This window comes from Saccoglossus kowalevskii, chromosome 13, assembly GCF_978046115.1.
Source record: "Saccoglossus kowalevskii chromosome 13, keSacKowa6.1, whole genome shotgun sequence".
NCBI lineage: Eukaryota > Metazoa > Hemichordata > Enteropneusta > Harrimaniidae > Saccoglossus > Saccoglossus kowalevskii.
The window spans coordinates 20,124,390-20,148,409 of record NC_140653.1 but is presented as its reverse complement, the minus strand read 5'-3'; the positions used below and the strand labels follow the sequence as shown (position 1 = coordinate 20,148,409).

General features: G+C 37.3%; 2 protein-coding genes across 3 annotated transcripts; one reads left to right on the top strand and one right to left on the bottom strand.

Annotated features, from left to right (window-relative positions):
• The first annotated feature begins 6,911 nt into the window (after positions 1 to 6,911).
• On the top strand, positions 6,912 to 8,512 carry LOC146735058 (cytochrome P450 2B11-like). The gene is made up of 3 exons (XM_085506747.1): positions 6,912 to 7,312; positions 7,466 to 7,653; positions 8,380 to 8,512. The coding sequence occupies exons 1-3, from the start codon at positions 7,151 to 7,153 to the stop codon at positions 8,396 to 8,398; spliced, it is 369 nt and encodes a 122-aa protein (XP_085362873.1). The 5' UTR covers positions 6,912 to 7,150; the 3' UTR covers positions 8,399 to 8,512.
• A 5,711-nt stretch (positions 8,513 to 14,223) lies between these two features.
• LOC146735057 (cytochrome P450 2U1-like) lies at positions 14,224 to 22,859 on the bottom strand. Of its 2 annotated transcripts, XM_085507033.1 has the most exons (7): positions 22,771 to 22,859; positions 19,569 to 19,943; positions 19,329 to 19,471; positions 18,542 to 19,045; positions 18,197 to 18,384; positions 17,816 to 17,934; positions 14,224 to 16,356 (listed from the first exon to the last, which is right to left on the bottom strand). In XM_085507033.1, exons 2-7 carry the CDS (start codon positions 19,915 to 19,917, stop codon positions 16,172 to 16,174), a joined length of 1,488 nt encoding a protein of 495 aa, XP_085363159.1. In that variant the 5' UTR covers positions 19,918 to 19,943; positions 22,771 to 22,859; the 3' UTR covers positions 14,224 to 16,171. The 2 variants fall into 2 exon arrangements, with proteins under 2 accessions (XP_085363159.1, XP_085363160.1); XM_085507034.1 differs by lacking the exon at positions 22,771 to 22,859 and having other exon boundaries at positions 19,569 to 19,972.
• Between the last annotated feature and the right edge of the window lie 1,161 nt (positions 22,860 to 24,020).

Below are 24,020 nucleotides of genomic sequence, written 5' to 3'. Positions count from 1 at the left end.
AATTAACAGTGTTGATATTTCTTTTGGAGTAGAGTCGGAAGCAAACTGCGAGTTTTTAAATAGTCCGATATTGGGTGAAGAAATTATAGTAGCGGTTCGTAAGTTAAAATATGGCAAATCACCCGGACCGGTTGGATTACTAGGGGAATTTTTTAAATCGAATATAGATTATCTTTTGCCGTACTTAATTGTGCTATTTAACAGATTATTTGATTAAGTATTTTTCCTCAGCAGTGGTCAAGGGCTATCATTGTACCACTTCACAAAAACGGTTCACTAAACAGACCCGATAATTACAGGGGAATATCTCTACTAAGTATATTTAGCAAAATATTCACGTCTATTTTAAACCGACGTCTCGGGTTCTGGTCGGAGGCCTTCGGAAAAATTGATGAATCACAGGCTGGTTTTCGTGTTGGTTATTCAACTGTTGATAGTATCTTCATTTTACAGTGCGTTATTCAAAAATATCTGTCTAAAAAAAGTGGAAAATTTTACTGTGCATTTGTCGATTTTTCCAAGGCACGGTTGAACGCCAACAATTGTGGTATATTCTGCTGAGGGGTGGTGTTAAAGGTAAAATGTTCAAAATGCTTTATGCTATGAACAAAGATGTCAAGTCGTGCGTGCGCACATCTATTACTAGTTGTACTGAGTATTTTAACTGCCCAACCGGTGTGCGTCAGGGTTGTATGCTTAGTCCCTTTTTGTTTTCCTTTTTTATAAATGAATTGGCACACGAGATACATTCTGGGGTTCAGAGGGGCATACAACTTTCACCGGATTTGGTTGAAATTATGTGCTTGCTTTTTGCAGATGATGTCGCTTTATTCTCTGACACTGTCATTGGCTTACAGCGACACTTTAACACATTGAGTTCTTATTGTAATAAGTGGAAACTAATTGTAAATTTATCTAAAACTAAAGTGATTGTATTCAAAGCTGGGGGTAAACTTTCAAACAATGAGGAATGGACTTACGATGGGGAACAAATCGAAGTGGTGCCATATTATAAATATTTAGGTGTTATTTTTTCAAACCGACTTTCTTGGTCTGAAGCCAACAAAAATATTATCTCAACAGGCAAAGAAGGCATTTTTCAATATTACCAGGGTTACAAAAATTACTGGTATGTTATCCTTTGATGTATTTTTTTAAAATGTTTGACACTATGGTGTTACCAATATTAACTTATGGTTCCGAGGTATGGGGCTTTGAAAATCATTTATGTATGGAACGTGTACAATCTCTAGCCTGTCGTTATTTTTTGGGTATCTCCTGCAATGCTCCAAATGTTGCAGTATTGGGTGAGTGTGGCAGATTTCCTATTTATTTTCACACGGCATTAAAATGCATTAGGTATTGGACAAAATTATTAAAAATGCCAGAAACCCGTTACCCAAAGAAATGCTACCTTATGTTATATAATATTGAAAAATCCAATCTTAGATCCAGGTTAACCTGGGTTAGTCATGTCAAAAATATATTATTTTTATGTAATTTAGATGATGTTTGGGAATCACAAACTGTCAATAACGTAAATGTGTTTTTGCGCATTTTTAAGAAAAAATGAAACAAGTTTTATATACTGATTGGTTCAGCCAGGTATGTACTTTAGAGAAACTGACATTTTATAGGGAATTTAAATTTTCATTGGAACCTGAAAAGTATTTATTTTGTGTGAAAGTGCATTCTCATGTTCAAATGTTAGCTCGACTCCGCTGTTCATGCCACTATCTTCGTATTGAGACAGATAGAAAAAATAATGTAGATAGGAGTGAACGCATTTGCTTGCTTTGTAACAGTAACAACATTGAAAATGAATACCATTTTTTACTTATTTGTTCCTTTTTTGTTAATTTAAGAATAAAGTATATTCCTGCTAACTTTTTAAATCCCCCAACAGTCAGTAAATATTACAAATTAATGGGTACAAAAAATACAGATCTTCTTCAAAGACTGAGAGCCTTTACTTTTCACGCAGTGAAATTGCGAAAAGAGCTACAAGTATTGTCAATTGTTTAAAAATTGTAATTTTATTTTTAAATATAAATAATGTATGTAGATATTATGGGCCGATGGCCTTCTATTATAAATAAAGACCATATATATATATATATATAATAATAAAGTATTGTTAGTTTCTGCAGTTTGTTGTTGATACTAACATTATTTTAAGTACATACCAGTAGATGATATTACACAAACTTTAAGTCCCTCTGAACAGTACAGTTTATTTCAAACCCCCCTCTCAACTGAAATAAATATCAGGTACCCCCTGATCTCTTCAGACCCCATAAGTATTTTTAATGTAGGCGGCCTTCAAAGTTCATGCGGGTTTGTGATTTGTAGTCATATTCGGGATATTATAACGCTCGATTGTGATTTCGATCACGCTGATTACCCATCAGTATAAATTGTATACAAGTATATTTCACCTAAACCGCCAACCGTTCAGTTTTGAGAAAAAGAATAACGCCTTTAAATAGAAGTCGTAATATATTTTTTTTTAATTTAAAACTCCCAGAAAGCTCCTATAGTCGAAATCTCGTTATTGATGCATTTACTGTTATTTACATGTGAAGTGTTTTTTTAGAATATTGTGGTCTTATTCTTACACCACGATCGCGGAATACCTGACATGTTAAATCATTTTTTTATTTGTCAAAATAGCCGACGAAATTTTCCGAAACAAATTATTAATATATATCGTCTGAAATAGCAATATTATATAACATTCTACACATATCGACAATGCCATGATATAATTAGGCCACAGCGACTAAATAGATTTCGTTACTTTGATTCAATTTATTATACATATCCAATAACCATGTCAACATATAACGCATTGTCACTGTTTATTAATCACAGGAATTAATATGACGTCTAAGACGCATTACGTTATCTCAGTGGCTTGTGTATTTGAACATGAAAGGGTCATTTTTCAATGATCTTGTTAGTCTTTCAGGGTTTAAACGTGGGACTTATCAATCGGAATGTCAACTGTGAATGTATGCACACTCATCCAGAGGTCAGCGTGGCATTATATTGTTATAAGTTCGTGACCTCTTTGACTCACTGCAATACTGGTGTTACTTTCAAAATTAATTACACTTTTTGCACTTAAAGAGCATATTTTCCCACATAACTCAAAGTAAAAATAAAAATTTTTGAATAATATTGATTATATTTATTTTGTTTCAAATACCAGGTGTTATTTCTAAAAACAGATCGATCCACTTATGGAGTATTATACGTTTTGGTCTGTTAAAATAGGGTGACAACCTCGCAATTTGAACAATCAAATCTTTGTAAGAGAAATATATTTGAAGCATAGATGTATATCAAGCAGAGTTGAATCTACAACATGCACAATATTCCTCACATACATACCATCTATAAAGACGTAGCTCGTGTTATTGAGGTCGAAGATATAACTGTGATACAACTGAAATGGGATTATCTATTTATTTAGCTTTGTTGTCATTGAAGATCGGAGCTAGAAAAGGTGATTGCTGCCGCGGATGCATTCATTCTTCGTCTGCACCTACATCCACTTTTGCTAAAAAATGGAAATAAAGAAATGTTTAGTAGATGCATGTTGATTTATATATATATGTGTTCATATTATAAATGGTTACAAAGTGATGTAATTCTACTTATTGATTTTGTTGATTCCATATTATATCAGTCATTGGCTGTTTTATTTATTTATTTATTTATCTGACATGATGAAACTATAAATATAGTGATGGGTTCTCAAATATTTGTTGTCAATGAAGTGAATGCAATACACATGCCTAGTGAAGAGGAAAATGATTTTGCTGACAGACCAATAGTCTATCAACTTAAATAATGATGTGTTCAGTGAGTTCCATATTAAAATCAGCTGGATATAATGGTTTAGTGCATTGTGGACATGGTTATATACATTGACAATTTTCATTATCATGTTTTTGCTAATAATACATAAATCTCATTGTTCATATAACTAGATTAAATCATTATTAACAATAAATTCCATTGTCGCATTTTTAGTTAAGCTACAATATATTCGCTCGTACAGTGAAAATAAAGTATGATTCGTATGTTCAAGAAAAGATTTATCAGAAGAAACTTATGTTTAATATTTATCTGTTTATCTTTTTTGTTTATCGTATTTGCTTTGTGACAGTTGTCACAAATTTGATATTGATACGCGATGTAAAGTATAAATCCTGGTTCACATCTAGTATTTCAGTGGGACTCGTCCTCCATCAAGTTACTTTAGAAACAATATCCTGTATTTACAGCATGTGGTCGAGCTCCACAGTAACTGACAAAAATTGCGATAATTATCTAGTTCAAACCACACTTGGGAATATTATATTGATTATTATAGCGTACATTGGAATAAATCTGTTTAAATGATGGATGTAATCATGACAGCTGAGTCTAAATATGAATTTACTAAAAATAAGCGCTTTGCAAACGTCTAAAAGACGATGGTCGTCACGTTACATCAAGTTCGATACGGGTCCCATGCGACATGTGTAACACGTGTTAAAAACCTATCTGCATCACGATAGCTTGTTGGTATGAGAGCGTCATGCAAGAGAGCGCCAACACACATAGTGGCACAAACTAAACATTGTGTGGACTGCAGTGAGTGATTTCAGCCATCATTAAAGCATTAAAGGGTAGGTTGATTTTTAGTATTTTCTACATATTCCCTGTTTTACCCATTGAGAGACGAGTTTCCATTGAATTCATTGAGTTTATTCCTGAAAAATGTAATATGTGGCATTTGATCTCTCTGGACAACAGTGAGTCCATTGTCACGAACCAGTGTAACACTATTAGCAAATTTAAAAAAATCTAAAAATGGCAAAAATCTACAGTGTCGAATATGTAGATTACAACAATATTTTAACCTATGTAATTATGTAAATTGGAATAATGATTCTCAATTAATAATAATAATAATACTGATGTTATTTAATGAAATCTGTACATAAATGTTGAATTGTGTTAACTGTATGTATATATATACCAATGGCGGGTTGGTTTTATACTATTTTTATACCACCTTTAGTCACATGACCCATTGCTTTATCTGCACGTTCAATAATGGAACACAACGAAAAAGTGATGGTTGTCGAATATAACGTCATTATTTAAGCCAGTAAATCACACAAGCGAAAAGGTATTAGAATAGTCGTAGTATGCATTGAATTATTCACAGGCAAATTACAAAGCAGACATTACATATCTGTATTTAAATAAAATAGCATACGTTCATCACTGAATCGTTCCATTGTATTTTTCAGTTGCCTTACAGCATGGCTAAAATGTATTTGCATGATATTTTATAGTACTATTAACAATGATTCGTTGTATAAATCAGATTGATAATTAAGGTATTCAATATATTTTAGGTATTCCATATATCTACTTCTGTTGTTCCGTAAGTTTACTTTACATTTGGTTTCCAACCTGTTAGGAAAAGCGTGTCCTGCTACATTTGACACGATTTACTCAACTTATTTTATTTGTAATATTTGTGATCAATTTCTGGCACACCTTTCTGGCACACCAGAGTCAAAACAAAATTGTTTGTACAGTGCGTTAAGTTTTATTATAGCGCAAAGTGGACATTATTGCTGTCCCAGTCAACGAAGTGCGGCCAAATTTATATGACTTTCTCCCTGATGTTGTGATAGCACCTGGCCCGAAACCAAAATCCACCCCGTGGAGCTATTTGACAGGTCGTATATCATTCCTACTATACACATATATTTTTGAATGGTCATAACCATCGTTGAAGTATTAGTTCTAAACTTGTGCCACATAACTGAACAATGATGGTGCCATTAAATTAGCTGTCATCATCGATTAATCTCCGTTACGTATTTGAATATATGTTTACAGACTGTTTTTCATGCAGTTGTAACGTTATGGTGTCTGTGCCAACTGATCCGTTATCACTACTGGTGTTGTTGATGATAATGTTGTTAGCATGGATAACCACCCAACACTACCTGGTACCTTGTAAGAACTTCCCACCCGGACCTTGGGGCTTACCTATTATTGGCAGCTTTATGTACTTCGGATCTGATATACACAAAGACATGATGAAACTCTCAAAGAAATATGGTGATGTTTATAGTCTGAAGATGGGATCTCATACAGCCGTTGTTGTAAATGGAGTGAATGCCATCAAAGAATGTCTGGTAAAAAAAGGAACCGATTTTGCTGATAGACCACATTTTTGGACAGTTGAACAATATAATCCAAGATATGAAGGTACTAATCAAATAAAACTGTAATCAATAAAATAATAAACTAATTAAAACAACCAACGATTGAGACCACTAATTCTAAAAAAAAGTAGATTAGCGCCATTTATTCTCTATAGTTTCATTTCATGTAATAACAGTCTATCGCCAGGTATTGCTAGTGGACGCTTCGATGATAAATGGCAACGTCGTCGACAATTTGCCCACACAACGCTTAGAGGCTTTGGATTTGGTAAAACCAGCATGGAGAGTAAAATATGTGAAGAAATCTCGTTCTTGTTGGATGAATTTAGGGTAAGGATCACTATTAAAATTCGATCGACACAGGCCCCATTCGCTCCGTACATCTGTGCAACCAATCAGAACTCGTGTTACATGCATTAGCTAAGACTTGATCTAATTTGTGAGAAAAGTTTATGGAGCAAAGTCATTGTACATGGGCAGCAAAATTATGGATATATCCTTAGCTAGAACATCGTCTGTGAAATTGCTCGATAATACATGTGAAACCATTATATTATGTTATATTTTAAGGATATTCAGGATAAATCTATCGATACAAGCGCCATCCTTAACAGGAGTGTTCCCAACGTAATTTGCTCGATAACGTTTGGTAAACGATTCCACTATTCGGACCCAAAATTCAGTTTCATTATTGACACTATGGGCAAATGGTCTGAGCTTATGGGCACTATGTATGAACTTGATTTTCTACGGTTTGAAGGCCATTTAATCAATCAAATATACATAACTACAATACACTTGGTGATGATCTGAGGAAATTCTGCAAGCAGCATATTGATGAACACCGTGAAGTATTCGACCCAGACAACATAGGTGATTTCATCGATGCATGCTTAGCTGAGACAATGAAACAAGACGGCAATAAAGATCTTACAGACGACCAGTTAAAACACACATTAGCTGATCTTTTTGCTGCTGAAACAACAGCGACAACACTTAAATGGGGGTTACTATTAATGGTTCTTCATCCAGAAATACAGGACAGAGTGTTTAATGAAATTGATCAGGTACGTACTATACAACATGCATGTGCAAATTAAGCAGGGTGTATCTTAAATCGTATAATTGCGAAATAGCCACATCTGCTTCAAACTATTGAGTGTCCTTATGTTGAACGTTGTTTGTAATCCCGACCACTATTCGGTTTCTCATGATTCCAGGCTGTTGGTGCAAACCGTCTCCCGAGACTTGACGATCGTAAAAACTTGTCTTATACTGAAGCCACGCTTTTGGAAATACAGCGATTTGGTAGTATTGCACCATTATCACTACCTCATTGTGCGTTGAAAGACACTTCACTTGGTGGATATACTATTCCCAAGGGGACGGAACTAATTATTTTACTATGGTAGGTTTCATCTATATGTATTCCTCTGAACTTCCGTAGCTGTACGGACATATACAATTGTGTAGTCTGTATAAATAAATAAATCTATATACATGTTTAGTTAGATAATATTAAAACAGTCGAATAAATATATTCTTGATTTTTTATCAACATTGTCAGCACAAACAAATTGGTCCGTTAAGGACACCACCCAATACCCGTGATTGTGGGTCCTTTTTTTTTACCCGTTATAAACTTTCGATAAATAACCAGATGCAGACTATAACGGCACTCGCATGTAATGAAAACACAATATTGGTAAAATTACCACGTACAATAAATAATTATCTCCAAACAATACAATCGATAATAATAACAATTAATACTACTACAGCCTCTGGAATTCCCTACACTAATACGAATGTGTGTATGAGTTACCGGCAGCAAATGTCATGGTCTTTCTAGTCAGCCTTTTGTGGTATCAAGATGAAATCAGTGATTTCCTTGTCTTCGCTCAGCACGATAATTCACTACGTTTAATTACCCACCATAGACTCCGGTCAGTCAAAATGACTATTTTGAACTGTAGGCATTAATCAGCGATTCTGCAAATGACGGAGAGATACAATATAGGTCAGGGGAAGCCCCATGACCCTAAGATTTTTTCCTTACGTCACGAACCACGTGACCGAGTTAATGTGGCTACGCCACCTCACCTTGACATTCACTGTTTTCTTTTCTCCACAGCAATGGGGATGAAGTCTAGGCTGCCGTTTTCTGTCCAGGTTTCTGGCTTGAGTTGCTACCTTATTTTTTACCACCGTGTCGTTTTTTGTGTATAATTTTTTACAAGAATTTAAAACCCGGCGACACAGGTTAACCACGTTGTAAGTTTTTTTCTGCGTATTTTCCAACTGTATTTCACTTCCCTCATGCATGTCGTGTTCATTTTATGCAGTTTTGTCTCCTCGTTTTTCGAGGCGACTGTGCAGTGGTTATAATCAGAATTTACTAGCATAGAACCCGCATTTGAAATGCTATTTTTGCCATGACTGCATGCAGCGTTCAGGATTTTTGCCTTGAAGGCGTGTGTTTTTCACTGGAGTTCTGAAGCCTGGGATGTTTTCCAGAGCCATGAAAAATCGTCCCTGGCAGGCTGGGTAGATCAGATGCAGTCGGAGTGAGCTGTCTCCACTGCGGCCCTTCGGCCGACAAGCAGGAAGAAACACAAAAGCATTGCTCGCATTCAAAACATGTCTCTTCCGGTAAACCTCCCATTCTCAGCTGTGACTCGTCCACTGATTTGGGTGAGGCAAAGGCTCAGGCTAGTTGCACTGGGTCGCTTCTGGAACCTCCGGCACTGAATATCAATGGGAATACTGGCAGCCAAGCCTCCGATTTTGGGGCAGGACTTTCGGGTCAGGAGATGCTGTCTTAGACGCGTGAGTTTTTGTCTTGCGAACTGAGTCAGGGAGTACGTCACCACCTCAGTTACACAGACTGGACATCTTCCACCCTCTTTGATGGGGAGATGGCGGGTGCAGTCTCAGAGCTTCAGAGTGCAACAAACCAGATGGTTCAGATCAAATCTGCTAGCCAGTTTGTCACTGACAAGGGTAAACAGAGGGCGCCCCAAGCACAGAAAACACAACGCCCTAAGGCAACATCCGCTAGCCAGAGTCAGCCAGGAGGCATGGGCTCATACCCTTCAGCGGGAGGGAAGAGTAGTGGTGCACCCCCAGAGAAGAAGGAACCAGGTGGTGGCTCATCATCCTTGATAGGCGATCGTCCATTCCAGCAACGAGGGAAGCATGTTTTACACTTACCTCTGCAACAGGGGGCATGTGTTCGGCGAATAGCCAGGTCACAACTTAGTGACTACTGCAGGCCTTGGGGAAATCCACCTCTTTGGAGAAGAGAGCACCCACACCTTGCAACTGCTGAACCCATGGACACATATCCCTGTCGCACACAGATTTCGCCGGTGTAGTCCAGTTTGGAGGTGGCGGGTGACTGATCCCTGGATTTTACAGGTGGTGACATATGGTTACAGGATCCCGCTGAATTATCCATCTCCCTGGTCAATGTCTCCCCCATTGAGGGCACTGCCAGGGGACTCTCGCAAGGTGGAGGCAATCAGACAGGAAGTAGATTGTTTGCTGGAAAAGAGCGCCATACACAAGGTAGATCAGCCGGCATTGAGTGAAGGCTTCTACTCAAATTTGTTTGTAGTTCCAAATCTACAGGTGGTGGGCATCCAGTTCTGGACCTATGCAGACTGAATCAGTATGTGCTCCTCGATCGGTTCTGCATGGAGACGCCATTCAGCGTTCTCTCCATCCACCATTTCAACTTGCTAGCCTCACTAGAGTTGAGCGGGGCCTACCTGCACATATCAATGTACCCGGCGAGTTGCCATCTCCTTCGAGTTGGTCAGTTGGACCATACATTTTAATCTCGGGTGCCCCTTCTGGTTATGCACAGCCCGCTTCGTTTCACCAGAATGGATGGGACAGGTGGTGCTGCTGCTTCACCAAACGTCGGTACACATCAATCCGTACCTAGACGACTGGTTATTACATAACTCAAACAAGCGATTATTAGCCAAGCAAGTAAGGCTTACACAGAATTGACTTCACCAGTTGGGCTCTTTAGTAAATCAGACAAGTTCCATTCCTACCCAATGCAACAGTTGGTGCTCCTGGGCATTGAGTTTGACACATAGGTAGGCTTGGTATATCTATTTCAAGCATGTTGCTTGGTGCTAAGCAGCCTAGCCGAACACCTGGTCAGCATTCCCTCAGTGTCCCTCCAAGAACTAATGCGGCTCAAAGGGTACAATGCTTATTGCTACAACACCGAGCTCACCTATGGGAACTAGACAGGTGGGTATTGATCTCGGACCAAGCGAAGGAAGCCCTGCCCTGGTTGTCGTCACTTGCCAGCATCGGACAGGAGGTCCCCTTGGACCCACTCACCACAGCTATGACTCTGGTAACAGATGCCTCCCTTGGGTTGGGAGCGCATCAATTGGATGATCAAGACCAATGTATATGGCCCCCGCATTAGTTTTGGGACTGCCATATCAACTGGCTTGAACTGAAAGCAGTGCACTTAGCACTACCACACTTTCTACCTGTAGTTCGAGACCACAGAGTTCTGCTCCACACAGACAACACAGTGATGGTCTCCTACAAGGAGGGGGACGCGTTCCCCATCAGTGTCAGTCCTAGCTGTGTTGTCAGTCCCAGCTGTTTTCAGCTGTGGAGCTCCCAACATACATAACACTGCTGACTCAGGGACGCCTTATCGACACCGTAGACCCACATTTTGACTGACCAGTAGTGCTGTGTGGTGTCGCACGATAATTTCTCAGAAATGTGTACATTTCGTGTTTCCACAACTTCCCTTCAACTTGCGCTGCGCTGATGGCTTTTCCTAGCATTCTCATCATTTGTTCTGCCTCTCCGTTTGCCTGTGGCCATAGGGGAGTAACTTTACGGTGTTTACGATTTGCGATGAAGTAGATCGTATTATTTCAACAACAACAAATCTGGAATAGTTATCTATTATCACGAGTAAATAATCTCCGCTGGGGAACGGCCCACAGAAGTCCATCGACACGTGTTGCCATGCGTAGTCAGGAAGTGACGTCATTTGTAACGGTTCGCGCCTATTTTGTGGTGTGGCGGCTTTACAGGCTAAGCAGGTTTTGATTTTATTTTCCACCAGCTTGTCAATGTTGGGAAAATAAACTTTTTCTCTCAGTAATCTTTTCGTTTTGACTACACCCTGGTGTCCTTCGTGGGCAAGACTAACTGTCCGCTCTTGTAACGATTTCGGAATGATAATTCGTGATCCGCGTAAAATTAGATCTTGAGTTAACACCAGTGTTAGAGATTCCCTTTCTTTTCGCACCATTTCGAAAGAAATTCGGTCGATGTCTGTAGAATCGATGTCTGAAGAATTCGTGTGGTCGTACCATCTACCAGTTTTAATCGCCATGTTTACGGCTTGCAGTGTGGGATCAGATTTCGTTTCTTCTTTGATTTCATCCAAGGTTAGCGCCGTGGGTGCTGCATGACCAGCGATAAAGTTGATATATTCTTTAGTGACTTTCTCTTGTCTCCTGTTTGGCGTGCTTTTCGTGTTCGGGTGTCTCGACATCTAATCAGCTGGATTGTCTTTTCCCGGCCTATACACGATCTTGAATAAATAGTCTTGTAGCCGTAGAGCCCATCTCACGATTCTGGCTGGCGGTTTAGCATTTGGGTTGTTGTAGAGACGCTCTAGCGGTTTGTGATCGGTTACTGTGGTTACAGGTTTGCCATATACGTATAAATGATAATGCTCACACGCCCATACAACAGCTAACGCCTGGCGTTCTGTCTGAGAATATCTTTGTTCGACTGGAGTAAGTGATCTGCTCGCGTAACTCAGAACTTGTGGTGCGTCTTCATCACCATTTTTCTGAGTGAGCATTGCTCCTAGACCAACAGGGCTTGCGTCTACTACGATTTCAGTCTCTTTATTCAGATCAAAGTATGCCATGAATGAATTGCATGTTAATCGATCTTTGATCGTGTTGAGCACATTACGATGAGTACTCGACCATTCCCATACCGTGTCTTTTACGGTTAATAATCGAAGGGGTTGCGTAATAGTCGCTAGGTCGGGCATAAATCGTGAGAAATATGTTACCATACCGAGTAAACTTCTCACCTCAGTTGCGTTTGTTGGGGCTTCGGCATTCTTGACAGCCGCGACTTTATCTGGGTCTGGTGACATACCTTCCGCTGAAAATCGATGACCGTAGAATATGAGATTTGATTTGTTGAATTCACATTTTCGTTTGTTTAGAGTAAGTTTTCTTTTGCGTAGTCGTTGGAATACAGCTTTCAGACTGTTTTGATGGTCTTCCTGCATTTTGCCGTGTATGAGTATATCATCGCTAATGTTCTTTGCGCCTGGTATACCCTCGATTGCTTGTCTAATAGCGTTTTGGAATATTTCGGATGCCGATGATATTCCAAAATTGAGTCGCTTATAACGGCGTAGACCAACGTGTGTACTAAATGTAGTAATGTACCTTGATGCCGGTGTTAGCTCGAGTTGATGATAGCCTTGATTCAGATCAAGTTTGGAAAACACTGTGGAGTTGTTCAGATCTTGATTGATTTCATCAGTCGTTGGCCTAGGCCTGTGAATAAATCATTGTATTCGCTCACTAGTTTGTCTGTTGCGGTCTGTCTCCCGACTTGTTTAATTATTTGTATGAGTCCCAAATCTTCTGCTGTCTGAAAACTTAGTAGCGATTCCCCGAAATTACCGTTGCGCTTGACGACATGAATTAATATATTCGATAGCGATTTTCTTCCAGTATTCGTTTTACATTTGATGTCTGTCCGGAATTCGCCTAGGGTTTCGATTGGATATTGACTCTTGTATGGAAATACTTTTGTATAAGTCTGTCTCAACTTGACTTTCCCGTTTTTCAAAGTCACTTTCATCCATTATGTTGATCGATGCACCAGTATCAATCAAGAATTTAATTTTCTTACCGTGAATTGTGATGTCAGCTGTTGGAAACTTTGCCTTGGTTGCGTGAATAGTTTCCGTGCGTGTACCGAATACGTATGTCGCTTGGTCGGTGTCTCGGCTGGACTCACTACTCGAATCTGTGTCAGCGTCCACTCGCCTTATAGATCGTTTTGGTTTGCGGTCTCTTTCCTTGTTTGGTTTGGATCTGCAAACTTTGGCAAAATGTCCATCTTTCCCGCATGATTTACATTTCTTGCCTTTTGCCGGGCACGGTCCGTCATGAGGATAATCGCCCCCACAAAAGTAGCATAATCGAGAGGTTGATCGCGATTCATTGACGGCTACCCGTTTTGGTTTTCCACGTTTATTATGCTTAGACTTGAAGCCTCGGCTAACTGCATTGACTGTTGACGCATGCAGGTTGCCCTCGATGTCCGCAGCCTGAGACTCAGAGACTTCCATCGTTCTGGCAAAGTTTAACAAGTCTTCTAGCTTCATGTCTTCTCTCAATGCTCGCCGTCTTAGTCTTTGCGACGTACAGTGTTCAATGATTTGTGTGCAAACTTCCTCGTCAGGGTTGGCATAATTGCAGTTTGCCACAAGAAGTTGTAACCGGGCGTGGTACCGTCAACTCACCATCTTTTTGCTTTGCTTGACGAAACACGTGTTTTTCGTATGCTTTCGTTCGTTTTGGAGCAAAACGTTTGTTGAGAGCTTCGATGAGTTTCTTGACATCGTCTTCTTCGCCGGTGTCTGGGAGTGCTTTGATTTCACGTCGTACTTCTTTCTCCGCGTAGTGGATAAGTAGAGCTCGTTGTCTCTTAGTGCTCGTGATGTCACACGCGATCATCAGGATTTGAAATCCTTCCAACCATTCCTCCCACCTTTTTCCAGAGGTGCTAGGTTCCTCGTGGACTTGGAATGGTTCATAGTGAGGGATGCTTTCGGACGCCATGAGTTCCTGAATCCGTCGTCGCCAATGTAACGTATTGACAACCCCGTATATCAATGCCTGGGTAATAGGGAGCAAGTAAGACTAGATACAACCCGTTTCAATGCTAAAGTACAAGTGATTTATTTATAGCAATGACCATGACTCATGCGCCAGATGGCAGGAACAGATACGATGTTTACATATCAGATAACAACATTACAATTACGTCAGTTGGTTTCATAATCAAATCGAATGTGGCCGACTGGCAGACATCTTTTTTTTGAAAATGTGGAATGCTTTGTCAGTTCTCATTCAAATTTGGTACATACATAATACATGATGACTGGCAGCCATCTTTTTTTTTTAGAAAATGTATCGGTAACATGTTTTTTCTTCAATTAAATGTGTCAAGGCATCTAGTTTCACAATTGCATCAAATATGATCGACTGACAGCAATTTCCTTAATATTTTGCTATATTATTATATCTTTTCACACATTTACCCTCTTCATTGATATTTAAAACAAATTGATACATGTTCAGTTAGTGATTTGATTAATGATATGTGCGTTTCTGGTTGCAAATATATTTATGAATGGTTCGATTACCCCCTACATGCATATCAACTTATACAACAGATCACAAATATAGATCTGATGAGTAAACTTTAACTGACACAAAGTTGTATAATCCCAAACATACATTGTATGTTAGTCACTTGTTACACGTTCGTGTTGGTTTTATTCTTCGTACTCATAAATTTGTAAAGTGTTTTAATTTGTGTTTGTTTAATTGTGTAATACCATAACACACGATTACGATACTAAAGACATGCACCTTACTTGAGTTTGGATACAAAAAATAGCAAATAAGTTTGTGACCATATATTAGATTGCAAATTTTGAAAATCTGATTTGTATTGACATTATATTAACATATTATTCACTCCCAATTACTGACCAGACACTACAAATTTATTCAGAAACAATTTACATGGTCACATGACCAATGATGTTAATATCCAATTTGATTGCATATTAATATGTAGAAAATTGTGATCAGATAAAAGACAACAGATATGCAACAATCTTGCTTTTGTGGTCACATTACTTTATCTTTAGCAGGACTAACATTTCCCCTAATTGCAACAGAAACTAGGTATTATTGATCTTAACTTTTGAAATGTATAATAGTTTTTGTTATGTACGTTACACGTTTTGTAAATAAACATATTAATACAACTTTGGATTCCTGAATGAGCATGGTTATTACTTCAAATAATATATGCTCAGTAAAGAGCGGTACCCTGATTGCTAAAATAGCACAACGTCACATGATTTTCACACTCATTCAAACTCAATAGGAAAAAGCAGTTCCACACAATTTCACGAACAACGTACTGAAAAGAACATGACATGATAAATATATACCATTAGTTGAAATAATTGTTAATTTATATTATCTCTGCGCTTTTGCTATTTTCTATAATAAATCACTATATACAGAATATTTCATACAGGTATATTTTCCCCTCCATATAAGAACATTTCACATGTCTTACAACACACAATAAATATATCAAATGTATTACTTTATTACATAGTGTAGTAAATTATATTTGTTCCAATAATTCAGTTTGGGGGTATTTGAAATGTCGTCTCGAATATTTGCGCCTTTATATTATGCTTCTAAAAATATTCAAATTATAGAATTCCTATAAAATAATATAGTAAACAACCAACCTATTTCGATATTGACGCATTTTGTGATAGCCAGCAATGGCGCCTTTTGATTAAAACAATATTCATCTTAACTGTATAATAGTACAATGGCAATTCCCAACCTATATTATCCCAAAATGTTCTAAACTATTTTATATGGTTTTTAATGTGTGCCCATTGAAACATGACACGTCTTTACCTTGTTATGTACGTTATATATATATATATACTTTTGTATGTCAATGTTCTATTGAAATCCAACACTAATGTTAGTAAAAATATTCAAAATCCACATGTGTGTGCATGTTCCATATAATACAAATAATGACATCACACAAACACATCAAGTGTGTCTTTCTTTGATGACAACGTCATATTGTTTGGGGACCAATGTTATACCCAGAACACCCTCAGTGCAGGGTTTCTTGGTTCCGACTGGCAAGGTGAACTTGAACTGATGCATCATGGCTGAGAAGTATAGAAATAATTCATGTTTTGCCAACTGTTCACCCATACAGACACGTCGACCTACAAAAATACAACATTGAAATACAAAACTACAAATGCATAACACAATCAAGACGTGAGACTTAAATCCAGCTGGCTATTGCATTTTCCTCCAACCTTCTCCGAACGTTAATTAGAAGTGCAGTTAAATCGTGAAACGTGACCTATATAGTATTATATATTTTTAACAAAGTATCGGCATTCCAATGGAAACACATTGTGCTTCTTGCTGGCAGATTAATTCCTGCATTCCTTCAACAGTTGTCCGGTAAATAGAATGTTCATGCTTAAAGCAGACAAATTATGGTGCTAGCTTGTAGAGGAATGTATCGAGTTTACCCATTTGTATGCAAAAATGTTGGTTGATTGTGAAGTCATTGTCGTGCAGTTGTCTGCAAACTTGCTCTAGGTGCTTGTCGTGATCTGTTTTATCGATGCCACCAATGTAGATGTCGTCACACATATTTCTAGTGGTTTAAAACAATTTTAAACTACGAGCATATTCTAATCTTGTTGGGCCTGTTGGGTTCTGATACTAGAATTGGGTGAACTCAAGGTGACCTTGTGCGCACTCGATGGTGTCCTCGTTTTCAAGCTAATTTAGGTTTTCTTCAACTTGTTTTCTCACATGGAAAAGAATACGGCGGTGGGGTTGTGTCACAGGTCTTGTGTTTTCATCAACACTTGCATTCACCCATATCTGTGGTTATATTTGGCAAACTGTCGATCATATCAGTCCATGAGTCGATTTCTGTGATTTGTACTACAATGAGAACATTGTGGTAGCAAAGTCGAGCAATGAATTCTTCTTGAAAACTGCCAGCGCAATTTAATACCAAGTATCAGAGCAATTGAGCTGGTTGTTTTTAATGGACAAGCTTGGAATCTGGTGCTATAGTGAGAAATTCTGCAGTTCAGAACTTGTGATACTTTATCATCTACAATTCATTTATTGGACTGGTATTTTGATCTAATATTTCATGGTAAAGACATGCACAAGTGCAAAATGACCTATTTCAACTATTCGGGAACAAGTTACAGATACAGAACATCTTTCATCACATGGAATAAATATTTACTTCCCTAGCAAGATTTACTTTACAGATTTATTTTACATGGTGTATTCACCATAGATAAAAATAATAAAACTATTTTAAACTAGTTGGATTTTAGAAACACGTGGTTTTTTGTTTTTCTCCTCTTTATATTTTCAGAAGTTGGTAACCCCTGCTCTGATAGGTTGACTCTTAAGCTAGATTTGCACGATATTGTATTGAGTCAGATGTAGTTAAGGCGACCGAGGTACGACATATACAAAACAAAACAACGTCAAGTAAATCAAAAACTATTCATAAATTATAATAAAATATATAAAAAATGAATTGGAGCCTTATACCCCCATCGGATTGTGACATTACGTATTACAAAACTCCTAACGTAAACACCAACCAAGAAAACATTTACAATAAAACTTATTCACCTGCAGAAAAAGGCATGAAATTTTCCGACTTCTTGACTGTATTGTTCTTTTCATCGTAAAACCTCATAGGGTCAAATTTGTCTGGATCTGGCCACGTATTTGGATCTCTATGAATCGACCTGTTGCAAGGGTTATTATAAAAAAGAATTAGTGCAAATTGGCACCATGTTAAAGATAATACACCTCATAACATCTCGAGTACGACTGTACACTAATTTATTAACCAAGTATTCCTGAATGTACATTGTATGCAGTTGATCAATTTCTTCTAATTATTCTAATTATATTATGCTCATATATAGTGATTATGTATAATACACAGGCGATAATACGCATATAATTAGGCCAGCTGCTCACTGAATACGTACAGATATCACTCACCAAAGTAATATAGTGACTGCAGTTCCACTGGGAATATTGTATCCACCAAGAGCAGTATCTCTCAAGGCACGATGTGGTAGTGCGAATGGTAGAATACTTCCAATTCGTTGTATCTCCAAAAGAGTGGCTTTCGTATAAGGCAAGTGTTTACGATCATCGAGTCTCGGAAGGCGATTTGCTCCAACAACCTTTGTTCAAGATTTAAAAAACCAAGATTACATCAGTTGGGACTTTATCCAATTTGTACAATTGCTAGAATCATTTACATGAATGCTGTTGAATTTGAGCAGGTCATTCGAAAATCATATATAATCATATAGATATATAATTATATACCTCACATACCTGATCTAATTCATTATACACTCTCTCCTGTATCTCTGGATGTAGAACCATAAACAGTAATCCCCATGTAAGTGTAGTCACTACAGTTTCAGTGCCGGCGCCAAAGATATCCACTAACATAAATTTTAACTGATCGTCAGTGAAATCTACTTTGCTATTGTGTTTGGTCCGCTCAGCCAAGCATGCATCGATGAAGTCTCCAATGTGGTTTGGATCAAATACTTCACGATGCTCATCAATCTGCTGTTTGCAGAACTTCCCAACATCTTTACGAGTTGCAATGAAAGTTTTTATATTTGACTGGTTAAATGGTCTCAGAAATGGTAGAAAATCCAAGACGTACACTTTACCGTGGCTCTCAAATAATTTCCCCAAGATATCAACAATAAAAACAAAATTTGGATCAGAATATTTGAATCGTTTACCAAACGTTATTGAACAAATTATGTTGGAAACACTCCTGTTAATGATATTGCCTGCGTTGATAGGTTGATTTTGAATATCCTAAAATAAGATAAAAATATTATCACACAGTGGGTATTTTTGTTTTTGCGTGAACTGAATTTATTTTGGAGAAATTGTTTATACAAAGGGTATTGTACTACGTATTATACATGCTAAGTGAATAGTCTAGCCACAGAATAGCCATGCAGAAACATGCAAATCAAATCATGGGATATATGATAACCTTCCATTGACATGAACTGAAAGCTTGTCAGCGATAATAGCAATTTGTTATTAAATAGAGTGAATTATATTAGATTTTGGGTTTATAGTATAGTCTTACCCGAAATTCGTCTAACAAAAACAAGATCTCCTCACATATTTTACTCTCCATACTTGTTTTACCAAATCCGAAGCTTCTAAGCGTTGCATGGGCGAATTGCCTACGGTGTTGCCATTTATTGTCGAAATGACCACGAACAATACCTGTTGAAGGATATACATTTATACCATAACACTACATAACATTGTATCATTTGAAATTTGGAGAAACGACTGACAATCCACTGCTAGAAATGTGTACCTTCATATCTTGGGTTAAAGAGGTCGATCGTCCACGTATCAGATCTATCAGCGAAATCATTTCCTTTCTGCACGAGACATTCTTGTATAGCCTTCACTCCACTGACAACAATGGCTGTATGAGATCCCATCTTCAGACTATAAACATCACCATATTTCTTCGAGAGTTTCATCATGTCTGTGTGTATGTCAGATCCGAAGTACATAAAGCTGCCAATGATAGGTAAGCCCCAAGGTCCAGGTGGGAAGTTCTTGCAAGGTACCAGGTAGTGTTGGGTGGTTATCCATGCTAAGAGCATTGTCATCAACAACACCAGTAGTGATACAGGATCAGTTGGCACAAAAACCATTTTGGTACAACTTGATGCGGAATAGTCTGTAAATATATACTCAATATAGATTAAACGATGATGATAAACGGCGGTGAATTTAATTGCACCATCATTGTCCAGTTGATTATGTATGAGAGTGGCGTGAACACAAATGCTTAGAACTGAGTGATGATGTGGTTCGTGGGGATAATATACGACCCGTCAAATAGTTGCACAGGTTTGGTTTCGTTTTAGAGCCAGGTGCTATTGACTAACTGGACCAGTCGTCAAAGTTGTATCATGTTATCTCCACTGTTTTTACATTAGGAATAAGGCAATATAGATTTGGCTGGATATCATTTTTTTCACATTAGAAAGAATTCAATAGTCAGCCAATAAGAGGTTCTATAGTACTAAAAGTGTTCTTGTAGAAATTTTGGGCGAGTGCAAAACTTTATTATTTCAGTTCTTTTAGAGTGCTGGATTTGATTTGGGTACATAAAGTTTGAACTCAATTCCATGAATGGCCAGGATAATTTACGATATTAAGTCCCGTATATACATACTTATGTCAAAATTAAAAGCTGTCAACTTGTATTAATTGGAAAGCCACAGCAAAAAACAGTATAAATTATGTAAACATTGATGGTACATTGGTTTCCGTGACGAATAGTGTACGGACACATGGTGTTATGTTTAACAGGTAGATGGTGCTAACCATACATATTGTATACAGCTGTAAAACGTCATTTTATCACCTTCAAAGAATATCACAAATTATGAAATGTTTATCCATTGAAACTATCGAAATGTTTGTACACGGCCTTGTCAGTTCATGAATAGACTACTGTAATTTCCTGATTTATTCAGTGTTCTGATTTCTAAATTGCAGAGGACTCAGAATCTGCTTCTCGACTTATCGTTTGCAGTGAAATATATGACCATATCACTCCAACCATTATTAAACTACATTGGTTAAAATTAGAGTTCAAGATACAAGGCCTCAGTCTATATAAGCGACATGATGATATGATACATGCCACTGGCATCTTGGTTACGCTTCTCTAGCCAGTGTGTTGTACCAAAATCTAATTTAGTAGCTTGTGGTGGTAGGGCGTTTCCTGTTACTGGTTTAGTTTTATTGAACGGCTTACCACACGCTATCAAAAACAGTATCGAACTATTTTAACCATTTCAATAACCATTTGTTCATTTTTGAAAATGTATTAGTGCTTGTTTCTGTATATTATTATTTTCTGTTTTTGTAATATTCTATTCTTCTGTCATGCATCGGGCGTGTCTGTCACATTCGCAATATCAGTAAATAAGTTGTTATTAGTATTATTAACTCCACTGAAATCGGTATTATAACAGAAACATAACATAACAGAAACAATTGCTATACAACTTAAGTTTGTTTTACAATTCAACCCATGTGATTTGGTGTTTAATAAGTTACTTATATGCATGTACAAATATATCACATATGTATAATTGCAACTGGAGGACCGTTTATGACCACATTATTGTATGTACGAACAAATATGTCACATGTAGTATTATTGTTGTCAGCATAAGTGTCAAATTGTGTCGAGTATTGTTCTCCGATGGGAAGCACAATGATTATTTGGTTAATATAACACATATGGTGAACAATTTAGTATTGGAAATTAAAAACAGATTTAAAAAAATTAAGATTCAAACTATTCTCGAAATAAAACAATTCTCGAAACTATAATTCAAAAGTGAAATGCACACACTAAACCATGGAATGCAACAATGAATAGGTGCGAGATCTGGCATGATGTGTGAAAGGCGCGGATCGAACATCTGGTGCATGACCTAGAACACTAAGCCGGGGTATTTGAAACCGAAATTGTCATCTAAGCGTTAGGCCGTCGCTGATTGGATGCTGAGCTGGAATGCAATTTTTTAGTTTTAAATACCCCAGGAAAGTGTTCCAGGTTCTTCGCGTAATTAGGTGTTCGTATGCAAGGAAGGGATTTTTCCACACAAAAACGACGAATTAGGCCGAATTTTGTTATCGGTTGGCTTAATATGACTCAAACGGACCGTATTTTTGTGAAAGATTGGTATTCTTGTCCTGGTTTGTAGGAATCTGAAAAACGCGTCATCAAGTATAGAAATAACGATGACGCTAGGACCTTAGTTGTCTTGTTTCTATGTTCCAGTGAACAGAAACTGGTCTATTATTAGTACAAATTCCAGACACACAATGAATGTTAAAAATTGTATACCTATAAAACATTTATACAACGAATTATCGTAAAATTATTTTGCAAATCAATTTTACTCATGCTGTAAGGCGAGTGAAAATATAAAATTGAAAGATTCAGCAATCAGTTGCAATACCAGTGCTCAGCGCTGAACGTATAAAAATGTATATACAAAACAAAATATGCAATGCCCGTTTTGTAATTCTCTCATGAATAGTTCAATGCACACTACTCGACGTTGAAATGTGCGGTTTATAGACTCTGACTCAAATTATGACGTTATATCCGACATCCAACACTTTCTTGTTGTGTTTCATTGACAGAACAATAGGCCATGTGGCCATTAGTGGTATAAAAATAGTTCATAACCTGCCCGCATGAATTTAGTTGATATATACATACAGTGAACACTATTCAATATCGATGTACATTTAGTATTGTTATTATTAATTGTGAGCCACCATGTACATAATTACATATGCAATTGTATGCTAAACTACTGCAACAATTCCAGTGTGGCAATAGGCTTTCTAATGTCAAGACAAATGGAATGCCACATATTATATGTTTCAGGATTTAACTCAGAATTCAATGGAAACTTGTCTATTGATGTCTAAAACATAGAATATGTAGAGAATATAAAACAACAACCTACCCTATACTGCACTCAATCGCTGCAGCACGCAATGATTAGTTTGTGTCACAGTGTGTGCCGGCGCTCTGTCGCATGAGTGCCCTCTTACCAACAAACTCTGTCTGACGTTCTGTCTGCACGTTTATTAATAGAACACAACGAGAGAATATGGGTTGTTGAATATAGCGTCATACTTTTAGCCAGAGTATATAATTTGTTTGTTTATTTCACCAAATACAAATAATACAAATGTCTACAGACAATTCAAATGACAATAAAATAGTAAACAGAAAATGAAAAAAAAAAGTGAAAGCAAAAACTCTCAAAAAATAATTTGGTGAGGATCACAGTTGTAGTCATGTTGGACTAATCGAGTCTGTGACCCCACAATGAATAAATTTGCATGACCTGCATAACAGATAATAACAGCTGTATTTCATCATAATGCATTGCATTAACTAATGAGTAATTGATTTACATGCAAAATAAATAAATAACTGAAGTAAATGTATAAATATTTCAAATTAAAAGTTAATTCAGAATATTAGATTCTAATCTAAATAAAATTATAATTAGTTTTGAAGAAGGTATTTCTTTAAATTAGCCTTGATAGTTTTAACAGTTTTTATACAATTGGAAGAGCATTCCAGTGTTTAGTTGCAGCATACTTGAAACTGTGTTTGGATAATGAGAGGTTAAGTTGTGGGATGTTAAAATTATCATTGACTGAGTTGTTTAAATAGAGGGGCAGAATGAGCATGGTGGTCAGAGAAAGTGACAAGGCGAACAACTTTTTTCTGCAATAAAAGGATAGGTTTCAATGAAGTAAAATGTGATTGTCCTCAGATTTCAATACAATAGATAATTTGTGGTAATAATAACGAATTGTACAATAGAAGAAGGATAATTATACTGGGGGACATAATGACGAAATAAGACCTACTTTCGGGGCAACCTGATTTTTAACCTTTTCAATGTGCGACTTCCAGTTCATATGACGATCAATGGATACTCCCACGTGAGTAGACGAACGTACGACCTCTATTTGTTTACCATCCATGCATAGCCTGCCCTGAATACGCAATGAGTTATGGGGTGTGGTAATAAGCATATAGTTTGTTTTGTCATATTTATGGTGCTTTGTTGGCACTGCACCATTCACGGACTCTATGAAGTTTATTATTAATTAGGGGAAGATTAATACAATTTGTGTTATAGTATTTAAACAAATTTGTAACGTCTGCAAAAAGACTAAAGTCAAATGCAGTAGA